The 25,348-nt window shown below is 44.4% G+C and overlaps 1 protein-coding gene across 1 annotated transcript; it reads left to right on the top strand.

Moving 5' to 3' along the window:
* Positions 1-19,020: 19,020 nt before the first annotated feature.
* LOC308361255 (opsin-5-like) lies at positions 19,021-24,425 on the top strand (the record flags this gene model as incomplete). Its single annotated transcript, XM_080833545.1, has 5 exons — positions 19,021-19,108; positions 19,407-19,569; positions 20,201-20,328; positions 23,306-23,640; positions 23,898-24,425. 5 exons carry the CDS (start codon positions 19,021-19,023, stop codon positions 24,423-24,425), a joined length of 1,242 nt encoding a protein of 413 aa, XP_080689671.1.
* Positions 24,426-25,348: the final 923 nt, after the last annotated feature.

Genomic DNA, 25,348 nt, shown 5'->3' on the forward strand with positions numbered 1-25,348 from the left:
TACCTAATCATATTGCATGTATATACAGTATGGCAGAGACAAATCCCTTTGAGTCAAGATTTTGTCTTGGTGTTGTAACATTTTAAAAGCTTGATCCTGTTTAGTGATCCAGATATAATGAAACTGTCCTCTCTGCTGATCTGTTGCTCAGGTAGATCATTTGTTTTGCTTTGAGTTACTGAATCACCTGAAGACTAAAGTAAACCGCTCTATGGGTTGGTGTGGAGAGTAAAGCCATCAGTATCACGGGAAACCTTTTCAACTGATTATAGCCAGGGTTGGGAGGATTACTTTGAAAATATATTCCGATACAATTACTGATTTCATGTTAACATTTATTCAGTAACCTAATCCAAGTATCACAATATTAAAGTAATGTAACTTGATTAGTTTCCGTTACTTTTGGATTATGTCAATGCCAAATGTGCAAATGAAGGAAAAATATATCAATAAGATGTCACACACACACACAGCACACACAGCACACACATCTTTAACCCACCACACAGACCATCCCTTATTTAACATGTATTCCTCTTTCTCAGCAAATTAATGTCCACATGCACAAAAGCCTGAGGGATGACCTGATGAGCCTCAGGCAGGGTCAAGGGTCAGTCAGCAGATCAGCCATGTGGAGATACGGTGACCATCCAGGGTCACACTACAAACTCCATTCAGCACACAACCCAGGGAGAACTTAGGCTCTAGTCACCTTCACATTCACTAGTCCCCCTACACATGTTCCATGTTTTCCATTACTCCCCAAGCCTGATTATAGCTGTCCCAGTGGTGTAGTCCAGGGTATACGCAGGTATAAGGAATATACCCACTTATTTTTTCAGTCAGCATTGCGTTTACCCACTTCTCAAAACAGGGCGTTTATCCTGTGCTGTATGGGCTGCTTAAAAAAAAAAAAAATGCAAAATTAAGAATACACACTTCTCCAGGGAACACTACACGTACGGTATCCTATATCAAACCTCTTCCAAATATGACTCCTTTTGTCACAGAAATCACAGACTTGCTACATTCAATGCTACAGTCAATATGACATTAAAAAATACATTTTGGAATTGAGTGCATTGGAACTACAACACACATACTAAAACTGCTGTTTACCTTGATGGGCAATTCTTATAAGTGGGATCTAACTGTTACGGTGAAGTGCAGCACAATTGCAGGAGACCAGGTTAGGATAAATAGGAGTTTTATTTCAGGGGAAAAGCACAAAGGATCCAAAAACCACACGGTAACAAAAAGTAGTCCTTCCAGTAAACTAACAGAAAAATCCTCTTCAGGCAAAAACTCAAAAAGTCCACAAAGCATCCAAAACAGAATACAAGGAAAGTTCAACAGACCGTGAGCTGCGGAGAACAAAAGCCAAGAAATTGCAGGAGAGTTTCACAGTAGTCTTTCTCTCTGTTCGAAATCCCATGACTGAGCAAATGCAACTTAGAAACAAAGGGCTTAAATCAGGCACATGAAAACGAGGAACAGGTGATTCCCCTGATCACCTGGCACGGGGTTTCCTAACTTGTTTGGCACGGGCTTGGGACGTGTGGTGGGGTTTCCTGGGCCGAATCTCAGGGGCTTGTGGGTGCTGGCGGTATCTCCTGGCCGGTCGAGGCATGACAGTACCTCCCTCCTTACGACCTTCACTGGACGGTCCTGTGACACCAGGCTGGCCCCTTCGGAAGTCGCTGATGAGGGACTTGTCAACGATGTGGCGTGCTGGTATCCAACAGCGTTCTTCCGGACCATACCCCTCCCAATCAACCAGGTACTGTGTTCCCCGACCCGCTCGGCGAGAGTCAAGGAGTTGTTTGACAGAACACCGGACCACCTGCCACAAAACGAGAAGGTGGGGGTGGGGGAGTTGGAGGAGACAAAGGAGAGGTTAGAACAGGCTTCAATAAAGAGACATGAAAAACCGGGCTCACCCGAAGCGACCTTGGAAAGGCGAGCTGATACGCCACTGGATTTATCCGCCTCACAATCCTGAAGGGTCCAATGAAGCGTGGCTTGAATTTCTTGGACTCCACACACAGAGGGATATCCCGTGTGGACAACCACACCATCTGGTCCACGCGGTATGATGGGGTTGCTCTCCTCTTGCGGTTGGCCTGACGCTGGGAGCATAAGGAGGCACGCTTCAGGGCTGTGCGAGCTCGCTTCCAGGTTCCTCTGCATCTAGCAATGGCAGCCTCAGCAGAGGGGATTATGTGCTGGTTATGTGCAATCTCTGCCCAGTCAAGCATGCGACTCCAGGTCTTGGGGTTTTTGGAGACAACACAGCGCAGGTACTTCTCAAGCTCCTGGTTAATCCTCTCAGTCTGCCCATTAGACTGGGGGTGGAACCCTGAAGACAGACTGACAGAGGTCTTAAATAGGGACCAGAAAGCTCTCCAGTACCTAGAACAGAACTGTGGACCCCGATCAGACACTACGTCGGCCGGAACTCCATGGTACCGAACCACCTCCTTCAGGACGACCTCGGCGGTCTCTTTGGCTGTGGGTAACTTGGGAAGAGGGACAAAGTGAGCAGCCAAACGGTCTACTATGACCAATATCACCGTGTTACCTTCGGACAGTGGTAGCCCTGAAACAAAGTCCATTGAGATGTGGGACCACGGACGACTGGGGATGGGTAGGGGGTGAAGCAGCCCTGCGGGAGCCTGGTGCGAAGATTTTTGTGTGGCACACACAGCACACGCTTGGACGTAGGCGAACACCTCCTTCCTCATGTTGGGCCACCAAAACAGACGACGGATGAATTCCAACGTCCAACGTGTTCCTGGGTGCCCAACTAGGTGATCATCATGGCCCCACTTAAGCACATCAGCTCGTGATGTTGTTGGGACAAACAGGCAACCGGACGGACCACCTCCTGGATCTGGTTCCACCTGCTGAGCCTGAAGGATGCAGTCCTCCAAGGCCAGTCGTACTTGCCCAATCACACGGTACGGTGCAATAATGTTCTCAGGTGGAGCATCCTGCTCAGAGGCATCGTACTGACGGGAAAGGGCATCCGCCTTTGTGTTCTTAGAGCCTGGCCTGTAGGTAAGAATGAAATTGAAACGGTTAAAAAAAAAAAAAAAAAAAACAGGGCCCACCGGGCCTGGCGGGGTTTAGTCTCTCTGCCTCCTTCAAGTATTGAAGGTTCTTATGGTCAGTGAGCACTTGGACCTGGTGAGTGGCCCCCTCAAGCCAGTGCCTCCACTCCTCCAATGCGAGCTTAATGGCTAGTAACTCTCGGTCCCCGACATCATACCTTTGTTCGGTCGGCGTCAGCTTCCTTGAGTAAAAGGCACATGGATGGACCTTACCATCCTGAGACGACCTCTGAGAGTATGGCTCCAATCCCAGTGTTAGAGGCATCTACCTCCACCATAAAGGGAAGAGCAGGGTCGGGGTGCCGTAGGAAAGGCGCAGTAGTGAACCGCTTCTTCAGGGCCTCAAAAGCTGCCTGGGTTTCTGCAGTCCATCTTATCCTGGCTGTTTTGCCACGGGTGAGTGCAGTAATAGGAGCTGCAATAGAACTGAAGTTACGGATAAACCACCTGTAAAAATTAGCGAACCCAAGGAAGCGCTGAACTTGTTTGAGGGATGTGGGCTCTGGCCATTTTACAACAGCCTGCACCTTTGCGGGATCCATAGACACGCCCTGTGGTGAGACATGAAATCCTAAAAAAAATGTGTTAGAAACATGAAACTGGCACTTCAACTTAACAAAAAGCTTGTTCTTCAAAAGAAGATTGAGTACCCGTCGGACCTGCTGGACATGACTCAAGGTCCTTGGAAAAAACAAGGATGTCGTCTAGATAGACAAAAACACACCGGTTTATCATCTCACGTAGCACATCATTTACCAGAGCCTGGAACACAGAAGGGCAGTTAGACAAACCGAAAGGCATTACTTTGTATTCATAATGCCCACTAGGAGTACTAAAGGCAGTTTTCCACTCATCACCGCTTCGGATGCGAACAAGATGGTACGCGTTACGCAAGTCCAGCTTGGAAAAAACAGTTGCCCCCCTGAGTAAGTCAAATGCCGTGGACATCAAGGGGAGGGGGTACTTGTTCTTGACCGTTACCTTGTTCAAGCCTCTGTAATCAATGCACGGGCGTAAGCCCCCATCCTTCTTGGGCACGAAGAAAAAACCTGCCGAAGCAGGGGACGTGGATGTTGTGATTAATCCATTACCCAGAGCCTCCTGAATGTACTCCTCCATTGCTCTGGTCTCAGGTACGGACAGTGGATACAGCCTACCCCGTGGAGGCATAGTGCCAGGCAGGAGGTCAACTGCCATATCGTATGGTCTGTGTGGAGGAAGAGTACTAGCCCTAGACTTAGAAAAGACTTCCCTCAGGTCATGGTACTGCTGAGGCAACAATGTTAGGTCTACCTCTGAAAAAACGTAAGACCTGGGCGATCCCTGAACAGTGGTCCTGTGCACAGCGTGTCCTCTAGGCATCTTGATGTCCCTTCACACTCTGGTCCCAAAGCTACTAGAACCCCCCTTCTCCAATTAAACTGGGGGGAGTGTGTCTTTAGCCAGGGGTACCCCAATACCAAAGGCTCCCTTGGAGAGTCAATTAAAAAAAAATCTAGACCATTCCACATGTTTAACCCCCACCCGCATCTTCAAAGGCTTAGTAACAAATTCAATCACTCCTGACCCTAAGGGCCGTCCATCTAGTGCCTGAACAGTGTAAGTGGAGGGACTCACCACATAGGGAATGTAGAGTTTCTTAGCCAGAGTGAAGTCCATGAGGTTCTCCTCTGCCCAGGAGTCCACCAATGCAGGAAGAGAAGTTTGAGTCAACTCCCCACTCCAGTGTGACCGAAAGCTGCAGCCGCGATGATGGTTGAGAGGACCTAGCCGCCCCGCTCACTAGTGGTCCCCTTGGTCCTAGCGAGCGTTGTCTTTTCCCGAGAGTTCTGGGCATCCATCTCGGAAGTGGCCGGTCACCCCACAGTACAGGCAGCGTTTCTCACGCCACCGTCGTTCCTTCTCCTCAAGTGAGATTCGTGATCGCCTCTACTTCCCTTGAAGGAGCCTGACTGGAAGGTTGTTTTTTGGAGGGTGCTAAGGAGAACTGAAAGTTAGAGTTGCGTTCCTGTCTACGTTCACGATTTCTTTGGTCCAGGTCAGCTGTGAGTTTCATCAACTCGTCAAGGCTGTGTCCCCACTCCCGGTTGACCAGGTCATCTTTCAGATCCTCATGGAGACCGTGATAGAATGTAGACATCAGGCAGTCCCCTTGCCAGCCAGATTGTGTAGCCAGGGTACGAAAGGCTATGGTATAGTCTGCCACCGACCGCCTGCCTTGCTTAAGTTGGAGGAGCCGATTGGCTGACTCACGCTTACTGGTGGGGCGCCCAAAGATGGTCTGTACCTCGTCCATGAATTCTGCGGCGTCGTGACAGATGGGTAGGTCCCTCTCCCAAACTGCCGTGGCCCACTCCAGGGCTCTGCCAGAGAGCAGAGTGGTTATGTAAGCCACCTTGGACTCCTCAGTTGGGAAGCTGCCTGGCTGTAACAGGAAACATAAAGCACATTGAGTTAAAAATCCCCGGCAGCCCTCCGGGTCTCCCTCAAACCACTTGGGTAGTGGGAGGCGGGCATCAGAGCGAGAGCTGGAAACCACTTGAACTGGTGGTGGGGTTGAAGGCTGAGCAGTGGTATTACTACGGGCCACCGCCTGAGAGAGGGTCTGGAGGGAGCTATTCAGCTGGTCCAAGGATTGCCCCATGGTGTGAACGCGCCTCTCCTGTTGAGTAAAAGCAAGACCCATTCTGCTCAGGATCGTGCGAATGTCCTCTGTCTCCGCTGCGCTTGCTTGTGGCTCAGTCATGCTGTTACGGTGAAGTGCAGCACAATTGCAGGAGACCAGGTTAGGATAAAGAGGAGTTTTATTTCAGGGGAAAAGCACACAGGATCCAAAAACCACACGGTAACAAAAAGTAGTCCTTCCAGTAAACTAACAGAAAAATCCTCTTCAGGCAAAAACTCAAAAAGTCCACAAAGCATCCAAAACAGAATACAAGGAAAGTTCAACAGACCGTGAGCTGCGGAGAACAAAAGCCAAGAAATTGCAGGAGAGTTTCACAGTAGTCTTTCTCTCTGGTCGAAATCCCATGACTGAGCAAATGCAACTTAGAAACAAAGGGCTTAAATCAGGCACATGAAAACGAGGAATAGGTGATTCCCCTGATCACCTGGCACGGGGTTTCCTAACTTGTTTGGCATGGGCTTGGGACGTGTGTTGGGGTTTCCTGGGCCGAATCCTAGGGGCTTGTGGGTGCTGGCGGCATCTCCTGGCCGGTCGAGGCATGACACTAACAGACCAAGGCAGGAGTCAATGCAGTTCAACTGGCCTAATGAGTATTTCAGTTAATAGCTAACAAACAATTAACAAACCATTGATTGCCATTGAGGTGTTGACAGGAAGTTTATAGTTAGGCTTTGTTGATTTTCGTGTTTAAAGTTGGTTAATTGTTAAATAACCTGGAGAAACTTTGATGACTTTAACTTCAGGAATCATGTACCCGTCATTGCCCTGTTTACGTAGACAGCCTGCGATTATTCAGCACATTTTCAACCCATGAAAGTCACAGGTTATAATTTGATGTGAGATCATCTCACAGTGGTTGGTGAGAGGGGTAGGAATATCACTTGTGTTGCTTTTGCCAAAAAGCACATATTTTGGCTTGAGCTGGATGTCACACAATGTGAGGTGGTGCTAAAACTGCATTAAAATAACTGCAGGCCTCCAATTCTTCCTACACATGGAGTAGACATGTGTTCAACTCTCTCCCTGAATTATTTATTTTTTCAATATTATCCTGTTAAGCCTTACCAGTTTCGATAAAACATATTTTCTGTCTGTCTTCTTGTCCTTATCTTCTCTTGTTGTTTCAACATGCTTCTTATCATAGTCTGGTGATCAAAGTCAAACAGCGCCCCCAGTCCTCCCTCCCTCCCTCCCAACAAAAACACCTTCCTCAAACACCCCCTTACCCACCTACCCAATGCTGCTGGAAAGAGAGAGTGAGACAGTGGCCATGACTCCGCAGCAGAAAGAACAACAACAACAGGAGGGAGAATGGAACAGCTGAGGTGGTATCAGGCCTCAGGCGATCCTCCTGGGGCTCAGCTGTTAGGCCCTGATGCAAACAACATCAAGGTCAGAGGGTTTCATTGCAAAGCGAGGACACGTATTGATGATCCAGAGTTTTTGCCTGCACTGTACTGTCTGTGAGTGGCCCAAAAATAATGAATAAGGCTAATTGAAATAGTGACAGTGTTCTGTCTGGGGCAGGAACAGGTATTGTGGTCACGTGGGGCTCCCCTGTTACTCAGCAGGTCACCAAGGTCATGGGTTTGATGCCCAGGGAGCTCACACACACATACTGATATTTCTGAATTCATATCTGCTCTGTACTGTAAGTAGCTTCAGAGAAATGCTTCTGCTAAATTAATAAGTGTTGATGTTTTGTCTCGTGGTATGTCTGTCTGTTTGGAGCAGGGGGCTTAGTTCTGTACCCTGGGGTGCCCGTGTTCTTCCCTGTTATCAGCGATGTCAGCGCACACCAGGGCTCCTCTTGATTAACCCAGCACACCTCATTTAGCTAATCAAGGACATTAAAGGGTAATTAAACAGGCACTTTGTTTGGGTGCCAAGAGCCAGATGACATGGACAGGATCGCACTGCAGGCATCCCCAATGGGTAGGACTAGGAAACCCTGTACTCGCACAGTCACTGCGGTTACATGTGTCCAGATGTTCGGCTTTATCGTGTTTTAATCGAAGATCCATTTCAAGTAACTCCAGAAATCTAGATTTTTTGTGTCCGACTGAAGTCCGATTTACACCCCAAGATAACTCAATCGGATTTGGTTGTATATCGAGGAACGCACGCTTGTAACTTTTGAAATCAGAGAACTGGAGATGACTGGAGTGAGAGGGACAAGGTGGGAACAAGCTTTAAACATTTGATTCGTGATGATGCCGGAAGGTTATTGATATTTGACCTCAACAGCACAAATTGTACCCTTCCCTTTGGTGCTCCTATAGCAACGTGTTGATTGGCTGAAATTATTTATGGCTCGGTCCAAGCCACTATGTTTGTGTCCCATTTACAGAACCAGGACTGTGTTCGAACACTGGAGGTTTTTTCTTAGCGCACTGACCGAACAAACATCCATGAAGACCATGAGGTCCAATTTGCTGAATTTCACAAAAAGCATATTGGATTAGAATTACAGACTACACCTTTGAGCATAAACATAAATATGGGAGCCTCACAAAACAAGGCCTTTACTTGGAAATTACTTAATTGAGAGAGGAGAATCGGGCATGTCACTGATGGGTGGAAATCCAAACCAGAGGGCACATCATTGAATAGACCACTTTACCTTCATTATCAAATTATAACACACTGATCCACCTAAGCCTCAAAGGTCAGTGCTGTTATGAATCAATGAATCACAAGAAAACAATTCACCATATCACGACGAAGCAAATCTTGAAGCTTGTACTGCGACAGAAAAAAAAAAAAAAAGTACATCTTAACCCCTTAAGCATTCCAGAGCATAGGTAGGGTTGTGTGATCAGGGTCATGTGATCACCGATTTATAGGGATCTGTTTCTGATACGTAACTGGATGAAAGGATAAAGCAAGCTTTAAAGTATCATTATTATTAGGTTCATGTGAGCAGGGTCATGTGACCAGGGTCATGTGATCACAGATTTAAAGGGATCTGTTTCTGATATGTAACTGGATTACATTTACATTTAGTCATTAAGCAGACACTTTTGTCCAAAGCGACGTACAAGGAGAGAACAGTCAAGCTGTCGAGCTGGATGAAATGATAAAGTAAGCTTTAAGTAACACAGTGAGGCCAAGGAAAGGGAAACAGCCAACGTTCATTTACTTCCATGGCACATAATGGACATAGGCTCCTGATCTGAAATAAGGGCTCATAATGGACACTGGCTCCTAATCTGATATAAGGGATCATAATGGACATAGGCTCCTAACCTGATATAAGGGCTCATGAAAGACATAGGTGTTACATAATACATTCAGCTGGCCCATTCAGCTATTATAATTAATGCTTAAATGGTTTTAATGTGCCTTAGATGTTTAGTTCATTCAGCCAATACGATGTTTCTGACAGTAATCAGTTATCAAGTTATTCTGCCTTAATCCATGATCTGAGCATCGATTGTTTGAGTCTACAGATATTTCAGTTTATGGGAAATCGCGGGTTTCTCTCTCTCTGTCTTTCGGTGATTGTGAAGTAAACAGCCTCCTGTTTAACGAAGAAAACTATGACTGATTTTGTGGTTATTTTCTAGTAGTTTAGAGCTATAACATAGCTCCTAATCTGATACAAGGGCTCATAAGGGCTCACAATGGACACTGGCTCCTAATCTGATACAAGGGTGAATAATGGACATAGGCTCCTAAGATGATACAAGGGCTCTCGATATTGGAGTGATAATGCTGTTGAAATTCAGTGCATGCAAATTAGATTCGACACGGCATCAGACATCAGTGCGCTGCACCTGCAGAGAGGCCCGGTTGCATACCTACCTAGCCAGCTCTCTCTTTGGCACCCTTTGACGCCGCCCTGGCATAATGTGGTATTACCTAACAACCTTTGCCACCCAGCTCTATCTGAAACCCCCACGGCTCAATGGAGAATAATGAGCCGGAGCTCATTATGGGATGGACTCCTGCATATTGCCATTAACAACTCAGGGTAGAGAGCTGCATAGGGTTGGCCTACAACAGAGAGAAACTTTGGGCGGTCTTTTTAGCTTAATTTTACACGTGTGACAAATGGCAAGGAGTCTCAAGGTCATGCTGGTTTTCATAGACCGTTTCATCGTGATCTCTAAATGGAAGTTTTTAGATGATTTGATTTTAGACCCACCAGTCTATGTGCAAATCTGCAACTTTTTCAGGGCATGTCAAATATAAACCAGTGCAATAAAAAATGGGCCGGCAGACACGAACAATATTGGATATAGGAATATTGGGAATATGTTTAATATGAGCTCTGCATTAAAAATTCTTGTAAGTCTTTGATTTCTGATTTTTTTTCCTACATAATGCACCGTTAAGTGAGTGATGGCATCAAGGTACTTGCCTGCAGTGGATATCTCTGACCCAGGTTCAGCCTTGATCTGCCTTGAAGTGGGCCTGTTCACCAGAATCTCGTTTATTGGCCAAGTAAGTTTGCACAAACAGGGAATTTGACTCCGGGTAAAGTGGCTCTCAGTGTACTTATACAAAATATTCATCACAACACAATACAACACATCAGCACAACGGTCTAAGAAAGTATATCTTCATGCTCTCTGTATGTTCTGACTGCCATACCATTGAGTCTGGCGTTGCTGTCAGGGTGCAGGATTTTTTTTTACCCTGTAGATCTGTGGTTGAGGGTGGGTGGGGCAACTGCCTCTCCCTTTCCGACAGAACCGCCTGTTCTGTTTGCCTTTGTCTCCAACTCTAGGGAGGCTTGAAATCCTATCCCACTTCATCTCGACATATTTCTCTCCAAAATGTCAATGCAGAGCCCTTTGTGCACTCTATCCCATCCTGTCTCTTTATGACCGAACCCCCAGCAGCATTGTTCCCCTGACCCAGCTCTTCATCAATAACAACCAACCGGCAGGCTCTCTGTCCGCTATCACAGGGAAGACAGTCTGCAGTCATGGAAGGAGGAAAAAAATGCCATCTCCCCCTCCTGAAAGAGTTTAACTCGCCCTTCAAGGGCAATTTCATTTTAATTTAAAAAAAATGCATAGCGTTGAGACGGGGGCCACAGGTGAGAAGGGAAGGGAGAGGATGGTGGAGAGATTGATTAGTCCGTGTTCAATTTCAATTTTATTACAGTGCATGCAATGCCCTGTATTGTTATTCCTTCGTTTCTTATACTTCTTATTATTCTTTGTACCGACTTCTGCGCTTATTTCAGATCGAACCGCTTAAAGGCACCCAGTGCAACTTTATGTAAACATTCAATGAAAAATAAACATTCAATTTCTAGTCTTTTTTACACGTAGTAAGTTTAAATAACTCCATACCATTACATATCGACATTCAAGGAGCAAAGATGAGACGTCGTTGTGTGGTGAGAACTGATAGAAAATCGTAAACAACAACAATCGCCGGTGGGGAGAAGCCATTTTTCCATTGACTGGAAGCCTGCTTTATTTATTGTAGGTTACAAAAAATAAAGAAAATGGCGGCGATTGTTGTTGTTATCGATTTTCTATCAGTTCTCACCACACAACGACGTCTCATCTTTGCTGCTTGAATGTCGGTATGTAATGGTATGGAGTTATTGAAACTTACTACGTGTAAAAAAGACTAGAAATTGAATGTTTATTTTTAAGCCTCGAAAGTTGCACTGGGTGCCTTTAACATAGAAACTTTGCTCGAACTTTGTCACGTAGGTCTTTTAAAGGACACTTATTCTATGTATTTTACATTTTTCTAAACTTTATACTTTTGAAAATATTTAAGACAAACTAATACAATTTCTCCCACTGACTTACATTGGGCCATTATGACATCATAATAATCCTTGCATCTGAAGCGGGATTTCATTTACAGTGGCATTCTTTGATTACCGGGTTGCCTTTAGATTGGCCTGTTTGATATCTTTTATGTGAAAGAATGAGATTGAAATCCAAAAGAAATCTTTCTGAATTGTGTTTGTTTACTGAAGAGTTAAACGCAGATCCTCTCTATACCTATCCCTCCTTTGAGCAGAAAATATATAAATAAATAAAAAAGGAATATAAATAAATAAGCCAGAACGAGTGTATCCCCAGGCCTTTGAAGCATCTTCTAAATGCTATGTAGGTCACTGCAAAAAGAGCTGTTTTCTGAATTGGGTGGTGATATTGAAACTCATTCACAGTGTTAAAATACCACTGCCCCACGCTGCATGAAGCCAATTGACCTTGTGAACATGAGCAATTACTTAAACACATTTATAACACGGGTAGATGGAATTATAACACGGGTAGATGGAATCCTCCATTCTGAGAGTTAGTTCCGGGGTGTGCTATATTCAACGGTATAGTAACTGTACGACCTGTTTTCATCTACCTGAGCGTTCCATATCAGTGCGCACTCAAAAGGAAATATCTATCCAAGGTGGCGGCGTGTTGTGGCTAATGTAGTGGGGAATGTTTCATGTGAATTAAGCTATCTACACGACTTTTTATATGTCTAAATTGACTCGGTTAGTTGTTTCTGTGCTACGCGAATGTTGCAGAGTATTGAAAGTCGAATATTATTTGTAGGTGACTTTTAGCGCTTAGACCAAAAACCCATAGAAACACACGTAGCTTTTGTGCTAGGTATAACAGACGTGAAGTTACCAATGCTATTTGTCTGTTGCATAGCAACAGCCACACAAAGGGGGACTATTTTCTCTTGGCTACTGAAATGCGATACACAACGTTTGGTGTCTACAACTTTTTTTGTGCTGAAAGGCAGCTTACTGTTTACTTTAATTGTACTTAATATGTTTAAAGTCGCTGGCAACCGTGTTATAAAAGCAATAAGGTACTCGAGTCAGTACGGTATCGTCAATAATGTACTTGTTCGAGGGTTTGCCGGCCCTCCGCTGCGCGTCGGGCCTAACAACTCCCTCGAACAAGTACATTATTGACGATACCGTACTGCCTCTCGAACCTTATTGCTTAAATATATTTTCATTCAGTGAAGATAGCCCAATAAAAAAGAAAAAAAATTGTCAGATAACCAAAGACAGCACAAAAGTGCCCACAAGTCATTCTGGTTCATCTGGGACTCCAGGCTTGAAAGGAGAGAGGAGAGTGCAATTACATGAAAGTGTTGAATTTTGAAAGATAACAGTCATAAACTCAGCGAGGTTAATGTTAGAAAACAACCAAATCGTTTGACACTAAGTTACGAGTGGATTGCCATGGCACAAGGGAGCCGCTTCAAAAATATGATCATGACTACCAACATAATCAAAACTGCTGGCGGTGAAATAATGCACTGCAAATTATTCCACTTTAACAGTCTAATCCAATCAAAGTAGCTGCCAAAAGAACAGAAAGCCAATATCAGAATACATTAAGTGGCTGGCCAAGAAGTAATTCTGTGCATGAAATAGGACAGCTGATCATTCAGAGGATGTCAGGTCAGGAGAAGGGAGACAGACATACAGGTGATTTGACACAGAGCTCTTCTATGGTTGACCTGGCATGCTGACTCACTTTTTGCCTGCTTGAGGGGGAGCTTACGTAAGACCAAGAGATGGAGAGAATGATAAGAGAAGAAAGATGTTTGACAGGACAAACTGATGTGGCTGTGTTTGCAGACAAAGAGCATCCACGCCCAGAAACAAAATCCCCCCCATACTGTTACGTAGGCTTTGCTCTTTTGCATAACTGTAGGTGACACATAATGAGTTAAGTCATGTGTCTCTGGACAAAGGGAGCTGTCAAAATATGACTTACTGAACTGGATTTGCCTTCCTCTGATGTGACCAAGCAGTTTGCGTATCACATGAACCTGGTTTCATTCCTATATAACCACCAGTCATATTGACACAATAGCTCCAGATTTGTTTGTGCGCTGAAGGACTTTAGGAGGAGCACAACTGGATGAGCAGGATGATTAGCCCTGAAGAGGTCAAAAGGTCAGATTAGATATGGCTGTCTTGCTGAGCTGTGAACGAGCAAGCAGGGGCAGTTAAATATTCTTGTGAGGGACTGAAGGAGATGGGTATCTGGAGTGATGAATCAGTGTTTTACAAAAAGTATTAACAAAGAGGGAAAAGAGGGCATTCTGCATTCTACATGATTAGATCATAGTTCTCCCTTTTTAGGCTGCCTTTTTAGGCTGCACAATATTGAGAAAGTAGTTGGAAAGCCGTCAATCACATTTCACTAATGTACAGGACATTACAGGACTGTTTGTTTTCATGGTATTCTAGAGCAGTGTTGCCAACTTAACGACTTTGTCATTATATATCTGGCGACTTTTCAGACCCCATTGGCGACTTTATTAGCCAAAGGCGACTAGCGACAAATCTAGCGACTTTTCCTTTTGTCATTTGGTGGATTATTGTGTTAACAAAGCACTGAAAAAGCATCTCACATATCCTGTTCTGCAGTTCACGTTACAACTGATCTCACGAAAGCTGAGAACAGCAAGAGCTGTCATGGTCTCCTCTCCACTCACACAGCGCCTGCACCGCCAGTCTAACTAAATAACAGCAACATATTAGAACTTTGTATTCGCAGGAAAAATGTTAGTGTTACCGTGCTCAGAATTGCATATTGTGCGCATGCGCAGCTTATTTGCATCTTATTCAAATTAGTCGATTACGTCATCTAGCAACTTCTGGTGACTTTTCAGAGAGCTAACAGCTATTTTCCTCACTGAAAAGTTGGCAACACTGTTCTAGAGGATTGTGTGGGGGTCATGATGCCTACAGCCAGGGGCTGGACTGTTGGGGAGAGCTTGTCCATCCTGTTTTGCTGGGCCTACCAATCAGTGTGCAGTAGCGAGTGGCTGAGGTGGTGACAAACCAAACAAGACACACTTTAATTTGAAATGTCGACACGACAACATACCTGCTGTCAAAGGAGACAGACACCATGCTGCATTTGGGACTGTTTTATAAGTAGTTATGTCAGTTAAAAAAGTGAGGGGGGGGGGGGGGGGAGAAAGGAGAGGAAAGTGTCTTGCCTTTTCTGAGGTAAAGGGTGTTATGAGTCACCATCCTACTGTGAGATCTAAGTTTGATTTAATAACTCTGAGCCCCTGTGACCTTAATGTGTGTGTCTATGCGTGTGTGTGTGTGTGTGTGTTTGTGTGTGTGTTTGTGAAGTGTGCAAGCAGCTGACAAAGAAGACAGGCTTTCATTTGCTATGATTCGGATCTGATTTATCAGAGTTACGCAGCTAAAGTTCGGAATAATGGAGCAGGAAGTCACGCAGGCCTTCTCTGAGGTACGGGATGATATGTGTCATTTTTTTTACTGTGATATTTTTGCTGGGTGTTATGGTTCCAGTGCAACTTATTCTGCTGCCGCCTCAAACTAACTTGATTTATTTACACAATATTTTTAACTTAACCCTTAGGTTTTGCTTGCCAGGGCTGTGATCTCAGTGTTTTTTGATGTGAACTACTAGTGGATCCAATCACTGTCAGCAGCCTGTCAGTGCAGTTTGGATAGATGCTCATTAGCTATATCCCAAGTCCAGATGGATTCTTTTGGGACAGGTCCAGACCTCAATGAACACAGTGTTGTTAAGTTTAGCAGAGCCAGACCACAATGCATGGGCTGTTTACATAACAGATGGAGGACATTTCACAATAGAAGGAGCGTGTTTTTGTAAACATTCACAAACCTTGTTAAGGGAACTGAATTGAAGCTATCGGGATTAATGCTGAACCGTTGGATCCATACTGTTCTTGCAATAACGTTTTGCCAATATGGATGTACTTTAGAAGCTGGAGGGCTGAGTTACAATAGCAGTAGTAAGATTTTAAGATTTTGGAAAGGCCATAGCATAGCCAACTTCAAAAGCAGCCTCCTGTAGCTGTGACATGTTAACGTACCAGTATGGTCTAGGTCAGTGGTCCCCAATTATTTTTCCCCAAGGGCCAAATTATGTAAAGCAAGTGAGGCTGAGGGCCAACAACCCCCCCCCCCCCCCCCCCAAAAAAATGACAGCGGTTAAAAAAAATAACAGTTTTTATTAGTGCTGTCAAACGATTAAAATATTTAATCACGATTAATCGCAAATTAATTAATCGCAAATTTTATTTTAATGCTCTTATCATGGAAAAGTGGATTGGCTTGCTTTATGCAATGTTTTATTTTATTGAAAAACAACATTGCCAAACAGGGGTGTACAAAATAAAATTATAAAGTGCACATTTCAGACTCTGCTGAAAAGCTGCCCGTTGACATTTTCAGACAACAGTGAAGCTCGCTTCTTTTGCACAACTTTTAAAAGGTAAACTTTCTATTCAGAAGCTTTTTATCAAACATTTTGCCGTATCGCGCTCACCATCACTCAAACCATAACGTTAGCCTACTACACAGTTTGCGAGGCCAAAAAGAACGTTAATCTTAAAAAAAAAAAAAATCTAAAATCTTTTTTTTTTTTTTTACGATGTCGCGGGCCAAAAATGTGCCGTACCCGGGCCGGATCTGGCCCACGGGCCGCCATTTGGGGACCACTGGTCTAGGTATTTGAAGGCTAATATCTCTCTCTTTTGGAGGTTGGCATTTAACAAGGAGAGTGTGGAATACACAGACTCCTTGTCAAATGCCAACCTCCAAAAGAGAGCTATAAGGTAATCCAAAGTCCCCAGCAACGAAGTGTCCTCCTTTTCACAAACTAAAATCTGCGCAAAGGGGGATGGGGCTTTTACATGTCCAGGCCCAGGGGCCCATGGTTTCATAATCTGTCCATGCCTAAGACTCGGGAAATCAATAAAACCAAATCTTCAAATAAAGCTTTAAAAATCTTTATAAATCTACGTTCTCACTCTGCTGTGAGAGCTGTGCTGTCCATCAACAAACCATCTGGATTTGCTCATTAAAGCATTCCAACAGCACCAGGCAACAGCTGGTTGAAGAACTGGCTGGGGCAGTAAAACAACAACGCCATGTTCACTATGGTGGACAGTCCTGATTCAAACAGACCAACTTCTTCCCTGTGTGTGAGTCAAACATCTGAGTTTGCTAATTTGCAAATTGGAGAGGTGATGGCGTTGAATTAAATTCTGATTGACGGTGCATAAGGCTTAACCAATGCAGTGTGCTTTGACCTTCTGAACTTGGAATGTTCTACCCTTGAATGTCTGCACACTGATTTTATGCTTGCTTGTAATTTATGGATACATAAATGAATTACAGGAGCACAGCCAGCATAAAATAGGTATGTGGGCAACTACTCTCCTGTCAATGATGAATACAATTAGCCAGTTCTTTGAACAGGCAGAGGGAAAAAAAGATTTAAAATCTCAAATTGGAATTGTTTCTACACTTGATACAGTATATGGGGAAACCAACATGGAAAGATATATGCTTTTCTCTCTATGTGTAATCAAATGAATATGGGTCAAAATGGGATTTGTTGTTCTTTGTTTATTCTAATTCTATTCTGAAATCAGTGGGCAGTCGGTGGAGCGGAGATGTTGTCCAGCTGTTGCCAAGATCCTTCTCAAAGACTGACCCTCAGTATTTTCTAGTTCTACAGCAAAAGAACAGTCACCACAGGAGAGGAAAACATCCATACTGGGAAGAAAAATACATTTAAGCTAGTCAGGATACACTGTTCTTTAGTGAAGGACTGCGACCAACGGTAAAAGTTAAACTTTACATATCGAACTGTCACACCGAGAACGTACAGTACCTACCCTCCCTTTCACTACTCGATTTCCTCTGTCAACAGTGCCGGTGTACCAAAAGGGATTGAAACATCATGTTCTATTAGTTCTGAGGAAAGAACCGTGGTGCCGCTTGCATCTGTATCAGTACGTTATTCATTCTGTGAGGACCATAATTGGGTGATGTTGAAGTCAATTTGTATTGGATTGACATTTGTATGCGTGTCCGGTTAAAAGCAGGCTTTTAATATTTGATTATGAAAAACCTCTCCCAGCAGACATCTTGGTATAGCTTTCAGTTTATGTTCAAAAAACTTATTTTTCAAGAGACATTTAAAGATGCAGAAGACTACAGCATGAGCCTTGGGCAAAAACAAAAGTCATCTTAAGACTAAACATGTTTTTTTTTTCAAATATAATGACCTTCTTCTGTCTCTTCCCATTGAATCATCTCTTTTAAAGTTATCCTCTAAGAAAAAAAAAAACATGACGGCCTGAGTCAGGCATTGCATTGTTTATCGGTGAGCTCTTTCGACAGGGGGCTGACTCTTAGGCCTGTCAGGTGGCTTTGAGTGATGGCTCCCCCTGACTTATGCTAACGCAAAGGCTAATTTGGCTTCTCTCTTGTATGCAGGGCAGGGGAACCGCAGTAAGGATGATGGCAATGTGTTTTTTTCTGAGACCAGCTTAAAAAGTGCTTAGTCATAGAGCTGCCAGGAGTGGGACAGAGCATCAGCCCTAGTTAAAATATATTTAAGAACAAACACACACACACACACACACACACACACACAAACAAGCACTTATACATATGCACACATCTTTTTCAACCTTCACAGTCCTAGCTTTTGTCCCTAATAGTAAACCCCAATTCTCTCTTTTTTTCAATTTTTCTCTGTGTCTCTTTCACGCTGTTCCTCCTTCCTCCCTCTTTTTTCTCTATTTCTGGGCACTCTAATCTGTTCCGTTGCTGTGTCATTTACCGCAGTTCCATGGCATAATCCGCAGGGACATTTTTATTTTGGCATTAGGGCTTTATTTGGCTCAGGGTGCTGTGTGTTGGATGCCCTCGTCTCTTCCTCCTTCCCTCTTTCTCTCTGATGTCATCCAGAACAATGTGTTCCCAGATAACGGAGAGCTCTGGCAGGAGCCTGGCCGTGACACGGCCCCCGAACCCCAAAACCCCCGGCCAGATCTGTGCCAAGTCAATAGCTCTCAGTCAACAGCTTCCCCTCTCATCTTCAAAGTGCACTTTTTATAAAGGTGTTTAGTGCTTCTGAGTGTTGTTTGTCTGGAGAAAAAAAAATGTAATTGATCTTCAGACTAAAGTGGCTTTACCTCTGGAAAGCAGGGAGACAAATATATTTGGATTACAGTCATTTTGGTGGTCAGCGACCCAAATGTCATCTGGCTCTTACTGCCACCTTTTATTTATTTCATTTATAATTTTTGCCTCCAGCAGAGTGATACTGACCAGGTACATTGTCATCAGTTGATAATTTGTTTGTCTCTCTCTCTCCCCCTCTCTCTCTCTCTCTCTCTCACTCTCTCTCTGTCTCTATATCTCTCTCTCTCTTTCTGTCTGTGTCTTTCTTACAGATGGGAAATGCTTCCGAAGCAGACCTCTTTTTTTCCAGCCTCTCGAAGGACACCGACTATTTCATGGCCGCCGTGTACACAATTTTTTGTAAGTTTGCCAGCCGCTGTTAACATTTCATCTAAGACGCAATCAGTCTGCAAGTGTCAGCCTTGTCCTTCTGTCAAGCTGCATAACACACGGGGCATTTAGGTTTTTATTAAATTCATTTGTATTGCTTCAACCATAACACTTCACATCAATACTCGAGCGTAACTGGGGGATGGGAATGGAAATCTTGTTTTGAAGAATGGGCTAATAGAGGGAGTCAGTCGCTACTGTGACATGGCTGACATAACTGTGGGCCTAACTGAGCAATAATGACTGTTGACCTTATGACCTTACGCAGGTGTACTGTCCCTGCTCGGCAACTGTGTCTTGCTCCTCGTAGCCTATCGGAAAAGGTCATCGCTGAAGCCGGCTGAGTTCTTCATCGTCAATCTGTCAGTCAGCGACCTTGGGATGACCTTGAGCCTCTTTCCTCTCGCCATCCCCTCTTCCATTTCTCACAGGTCTGTGTGTGTTTGTGTGTGAGTGTGTGTGTGTGAGTGTGTGTGTGTGTGTGTGTGTGTGTGTGTGTGTGTATGGTTTTTTTTTTTGTGTTTATCTTCTGTACTTATATCACCCTTAAAAGTAGGCCATTTGCCCACAGCATTAAAACCATTATAACATTAACGCAGCAGCCTGCTGTGCTATCAAAAGCAATGTTCCCAAATATTACCCTCTCCCCACCATACACACACCAGCACAAACATTATGAATGTATAAACAGACAGGTATACTGAGCGATGTATTGCCAGAACATTGGATGCATAATAAAAGCCTTTCTGGTATATCATGGTATGTTGAATATTTCCCAGAATTACCAGACAACACTCTAGATTGTATCTGTCCATAATGGCACCATCTGTTGTCTGGGTTAGGTTAAAATATATTCCTGTTATAACAAATATATTGCAATAAAGCATAAAAATATGATATTATGTTATATTAAAATACTACTACTAGAACTATGTCTGATAATTACAAATATATAATCATACAAATGCCATGTGTTAGTATTGATGATGATGTAATCTTCTACCTGCTACTCTACGCTAGTCTGCTCTCCCATGTTCTGCTCTTCATCCCTCTCCTGTCCAGGTGGCTGTTTGGGAAGGTGGTCTGCCAGGGCTACGCCGTGTGTGGGGTTCTTTTCGGCCTCTGCAGCCTGACCAACCTCACGGCCCTCTCGTCCGTCTGCTGCCTCAAAGTCTGCTTCCCACACTACGGTATGTCCTGACTGCTTAGCATGTAGCAGCTCTTATAAGCAGTTAAGAGTCTTTAAGGTACTTAATTAAGTCATGTAAGAAAGTGTGGAAAAGGCGGTATTGCACCCCCAATTCACACACGGGACGGGACGCACCAACCAAGGTTTCAAAGGTAAAAAGCAGGACGCCGCTCAGCAGTTGAAGTGAGAAAATAGTGCCGGTTTATTTTACAAGTGCGAAGTGCAAAAATAATAACAAAAGAATAATAAAGAAAATACTTTGGCAAAACAGAAATCAAACCGGCCCTTCCTAGGCAATACCAAACTCACTTTCTGTTCCGATAATTACACACAGCCTCACAGCAAGCTGATGTGTTACACACTGGCAACCCCGAATCTCTCTACCCAGTCTCCCCACTAGCTTTAAATAAGCCAACCAATCAACTACTAATTGGGAGAACTCACCAGGATAGGTAAATCAACACATACAATATTCACAGAACAACCATTACAAAAGCCATAGACAACCCATTTAGCATAATAATATCACATCATATAAATATACATATTCATACACATTTCCTCATTCACTAATAGTCTTCAAATACATCACATCAGTAATAATAATCATACACAGAAGTATTCACGGCAACTCAGCACCCCTCTCCATTAGCAAATCCCAATTACCCTGTCACAGGACAGAATAAGGACCTAGCTCCAATGTGGCTCGCGTTTCCACACGGACCAGTTTGCGGACGGACCTAGGAGACCTGCAGTTGACTCGTGAGTTGTGTTGCGTGTGTTTGAATAACTAACGAAAGTATTGTGAAAGGAATGGAATCTGTAACTGAATCAGTGGGTACCTCACTGTTCGCTATGGTGTTAAGTAAATAAATGAAGTTTATTGAACTGACGTGTGTTGTGGTTGTTTGTAAAGTTAGCTTACCGGAACGTGCTGTAACTGACTATAACTCCGCTTTGAAACGCTGCCGCGGCTCCAGCTACCAGGTGTTGAATTATGGGAAATGTAGTGTGTTCATCAGGTTACGTGTGACGATGTGTGTGCAAACTCAGGGCTAGACGGTAGCTACAGGGAAAACGCGACCCTCGCTTTTCACAGAAAGGTAGTGTGAGAAGAGTAGTAAAGAGTAGTTAATGTATATTATTACAATGTCCATATCATGGCATGACATCGTCAGTGTTAAAAAAAAACAGAAGAACAAAACCTCACCCAAACCCCCATACAAATTGCTGTTCCCTGGAGATCACTTCTTTTCCTTTTAACAGATCTTCACTGGCCTGTGTGCAACCATATGACCCTGTCTGCTCTCATATGAAACTCTCTCCTTAATCTCCTCGTCCTGGCTGTTGTTCTGTCCTACCTGGTTGCCCTCCCGCGCTGCTGTGTATTGCTACTGTGCCTAGACTCTTTGACTCGGGTTAGTGATGAGACTCTGGCTATTAGTGACTTTGTTCTGTTTACACGTTTGGAAATGTGTCAGCTTCCATTACGTTGAGGGCTAGGAAAAGAAAAAATGAGAACCTTCGGGCTTGTGAAAAATACATAAGGAATCAGTGAGGACCGGGAGACGCTGCATGGAGCAGTGTGTGTGTGTGTGTGTGTGTGTGTGTGTGTGTGTGAGACGCTGCATGGAGCAGAGAGGAAGAACATGCCGGCGGGGGGAAGGAAGGGAGGCAGGATTGGAAGGAAGTGTAAATAATTACAGTGCTGCTCTCCGCATTGAGCCCGTAGCTGGGGGAGAGGGCTGTTGGCTCACAGCGGGACTTCTGGCCGAGCGGAGAGCCTGGATAATCTGACGGTGCACTTCTTCCTCAAAATGGGGATCGGACAGTGCAAGAAAACTAAAATTGCATACATTTGAGAAGTTCGACAGATGAAATGAATGCACAACACAACACTGAAAGAGAGGTAGAATATCGGAGCCGGGGGTATTTAGTTTTCATCACATACTCTGCAAATGAGAAAGCATTCCATCGAATATTATGAGTGTAAACATTTTCTCTCTGTTTGGCTATGATAGGTGAGGTTTATTGGAACATTCCTTAGTCTGTGTGTGTTATTCGGAACATCTAACTTAATTTACTCCAGCCTGTCTACCATAATGGGAAAGTCTGACACAGTGCTGACTTTGGCTGCACTGGCAGAAGACATAAGTGATAGGAGAGATTGCGCTACAATAATCACTTACAAAAGTGCTTATTAGGGTGCCAAATGTAACAGACCTTATTTTGTATACAGAAAGTATTTATTAATTACGAAACCAAATAACCACAAAACCAAGTCGTCTTTGTTACCGAAGATATGGTGTGGATTCGGTCCATACATTACTTCGGTCCATCCATTTCGTGACTCTAATTGCAGGTTAGAGAATGCATTTTGTCCACAAAACTCAAAGCGTGATTGATCTTTCTGTGCTTCAGGGTTGATTCAAAAGTCTCCAAGAAGTTCAGGCAGACTTAATTTACGTGGAAAGAACACATTCTATAATATGCTGACTCACAGAATGTATCGGACCAAAGTCCTTTCCTGCATATCATATTTTCAGTGAGGCAGCCTACCGACGTAATTCCTTTTGTACTTTAGCAAAACACTGGATACAAATGAACATTTGATGGCTTCAGATATTGTGGACAGAATTACTTTTGTCTATAAAAACATGTTTATTTTGTTATTTTTAGCCTTTGGTCTGAAAAATTAAAAGGAGAACTTTCAGTTTAGTGCACAAAATGATCATACGTTTTATTCTCTGAGCATGAAAGTATCTTCAGTATTTTGTGGTCAGCATGCTAGTGCAATTATGTTTTCTGTGAACAGAAGAATAACTTGGTTGCATGGTTTCCTAATAAATGAACGCGTGTCGATCACAGGATGCGTTCTGTGTACAAAATAAGGTCTGTTACACTTGGTGCCCCATATTTGCCTGGCATCATCTTCACCTTATCTTCTTCTTTTTCTTCTTCTGTTCTTTATCTTTCAGGAAACAAATTCTCCTCGACCCATGCTTTGCTCCTTGTGGCTGGGGTGTGGGGTTATGCTTCCGTCTTCGCCATCGGGCCTCTTACCCGCTGGGGCCAGTATGGCCCCGAGCCATACGGCACAGCCTGCTGCATCGACTGGTACGCGCCTGCCCACAACGCCCTTGCCATGTCCTACATCATCTGCCTCTTCCTCTTCTGCTACGTGGTGCCCTGTACCATCATCTTCCTCTCCTACACCTTTATCCTGCTGACGGTGCGAGGCTCACGCCAGGCCGTGCAGCAGCATGTCTCACCCCAGACCAAGACCACCAACGCACACACTCTTATCGTCAAGGTGAGGGGTGAGAGGTCAGAACAGGGTCTCCGAGGACATACACTGAACATATTACAATTTACATACTTTCTTATGTACATACTGCACACATAAACTGACCATTACATTTACTATACACTCAAAAAATGCCACATTGGTATGCTTCAGAATGAAAAGTATTTAATAAACAATACCCCCCCAAAAAAATATTTTAGCTCCTAATACATTTCGTAACCTAAATCATAACCTGTGTATGTGTTTTTATGCTTCTCCCACAGCTGTCTGTGGCGGTGTGCATTGGTTTTCTGACTGCCTGGAGTCCTTACGCAGTTGTGGCTATGTGGGCGACCTTCGTGAACAGTGACGTGATCCCGCCCTTTGCCTTCGCAATGGCGGCCATTTTTGCCAAGTCCTCCACCATCTACAACCCTGTGGTCTACCTGTTCTTCAAGCCCAACTTCCGCAAGTCGCTGCGCTGTGACACTGCGCAGATCAGGCAAAAGATCTGCTCCAGCACGGGCAAAGGCAGCCCCAACGTGGGCCTTAAGGACCCAGACAAGCCTGCCTTGCAGCGCAACAACAAGGACATGAGCAACTCCACACGGCTGTCCAACGGGCTGCCTGAGAGCCACGTTGCGTGTCTACACTGCGCAGAGACAGGTAACGGTGCCGGCGGGGGCGCGGGCGTGAACGCACGCTGTCATCTGACCACGCCTCATCGGACAGCGCGTGTGCTAACAGACTTTGGCCACAGCGAGGTCATGGTCTCCCAGCTCCCTGACAAAATGCATGACAACTTCCTCTAGGGGTGCCTGCTACGCTCTTCTTGGCCAGTGGGAAACTGTGAAGTGCGACAGAGAAAGAGAGACAAAAGATGGATTAATAATGCCAGATAATACAAAAATAAATAAAAAAGCCTTCAAATGTGACAACACAGCTGGGTGTCCGAGGCAAGAGTTGCACAATCAACCTGGAGCTCCACCGTCCCGGAGACCTAAGTTGCACCTGAGTCTCAATGCACCTTGTTAATCAGGCTCTACAGGGACATGTGAGTATGAGAGTCAGGTATGGTGAAGTCAAGCTGCAGATAAACTCTGGGGGCTGCTAAATCCTCATGAGGAGGGCTGAGGCAACGTTTGCAAAGCCAAAGTCAAAGAGAGAGAGATCACGCAGAGAGGAGCTTTAACATGGGACTCTGTGCAACAGAGAAGGGGACTGAGGGAGGGAAAGAGACAGAAGAGAGAGGGAGAGAATGAGAGGGATATGAAACCGAGGGGAAGGAAGGCGTAATGGAAAGTGGAGAGAGAGACAGAAGAGAGAGAGAGAGAGAGAGAAATGGAGATGTGATGTTGAGAAGGAAAGAGAGAGACAACACCAAGAAGACAGGCAAAATAAGAGGCCGAACAGAGGGACAGAGAGACAAAGAGAGAGAGAGAGAGAGAGAGAGAAAGAGAGAAAAAAGCCAATTATCATTAAAAACAGGCAGAGTCAGCTTAGTCCAAGAGAGGGGGGGGAGTTTGGGGGGGCACAACTGCTCTGTCCGATTTGAAAAAAAGAACAGAAAAGAAAAGATGTCTAAAAATAACGCCACTGTCACCTCTGTCTATGTGTTCCAGCCAGAGAAGGAGATAGTTAACCTCACTGTCCTCCTTGTCCTCTTCAGTGTCTGTACCCCTGTCCCTGTCCTTTGTCCCAAAGACAATGACCCTAATTACCTTGAGACTGCTCA

The sequence above is a fragment of the Sprattus sprattus genome, assembly GCF_963457725.1.
Source record: "Sprattus sprattus genome assembly, chromosome: 2".
In the NCBI taxonomy this organism is placed as follows: domain Eukaryota; kingdom Metazoa; phylum Chordata; class Actinopteri; order Clupeiformes; family Clupeidae; genus Sprattus; species Sprattus sprattus.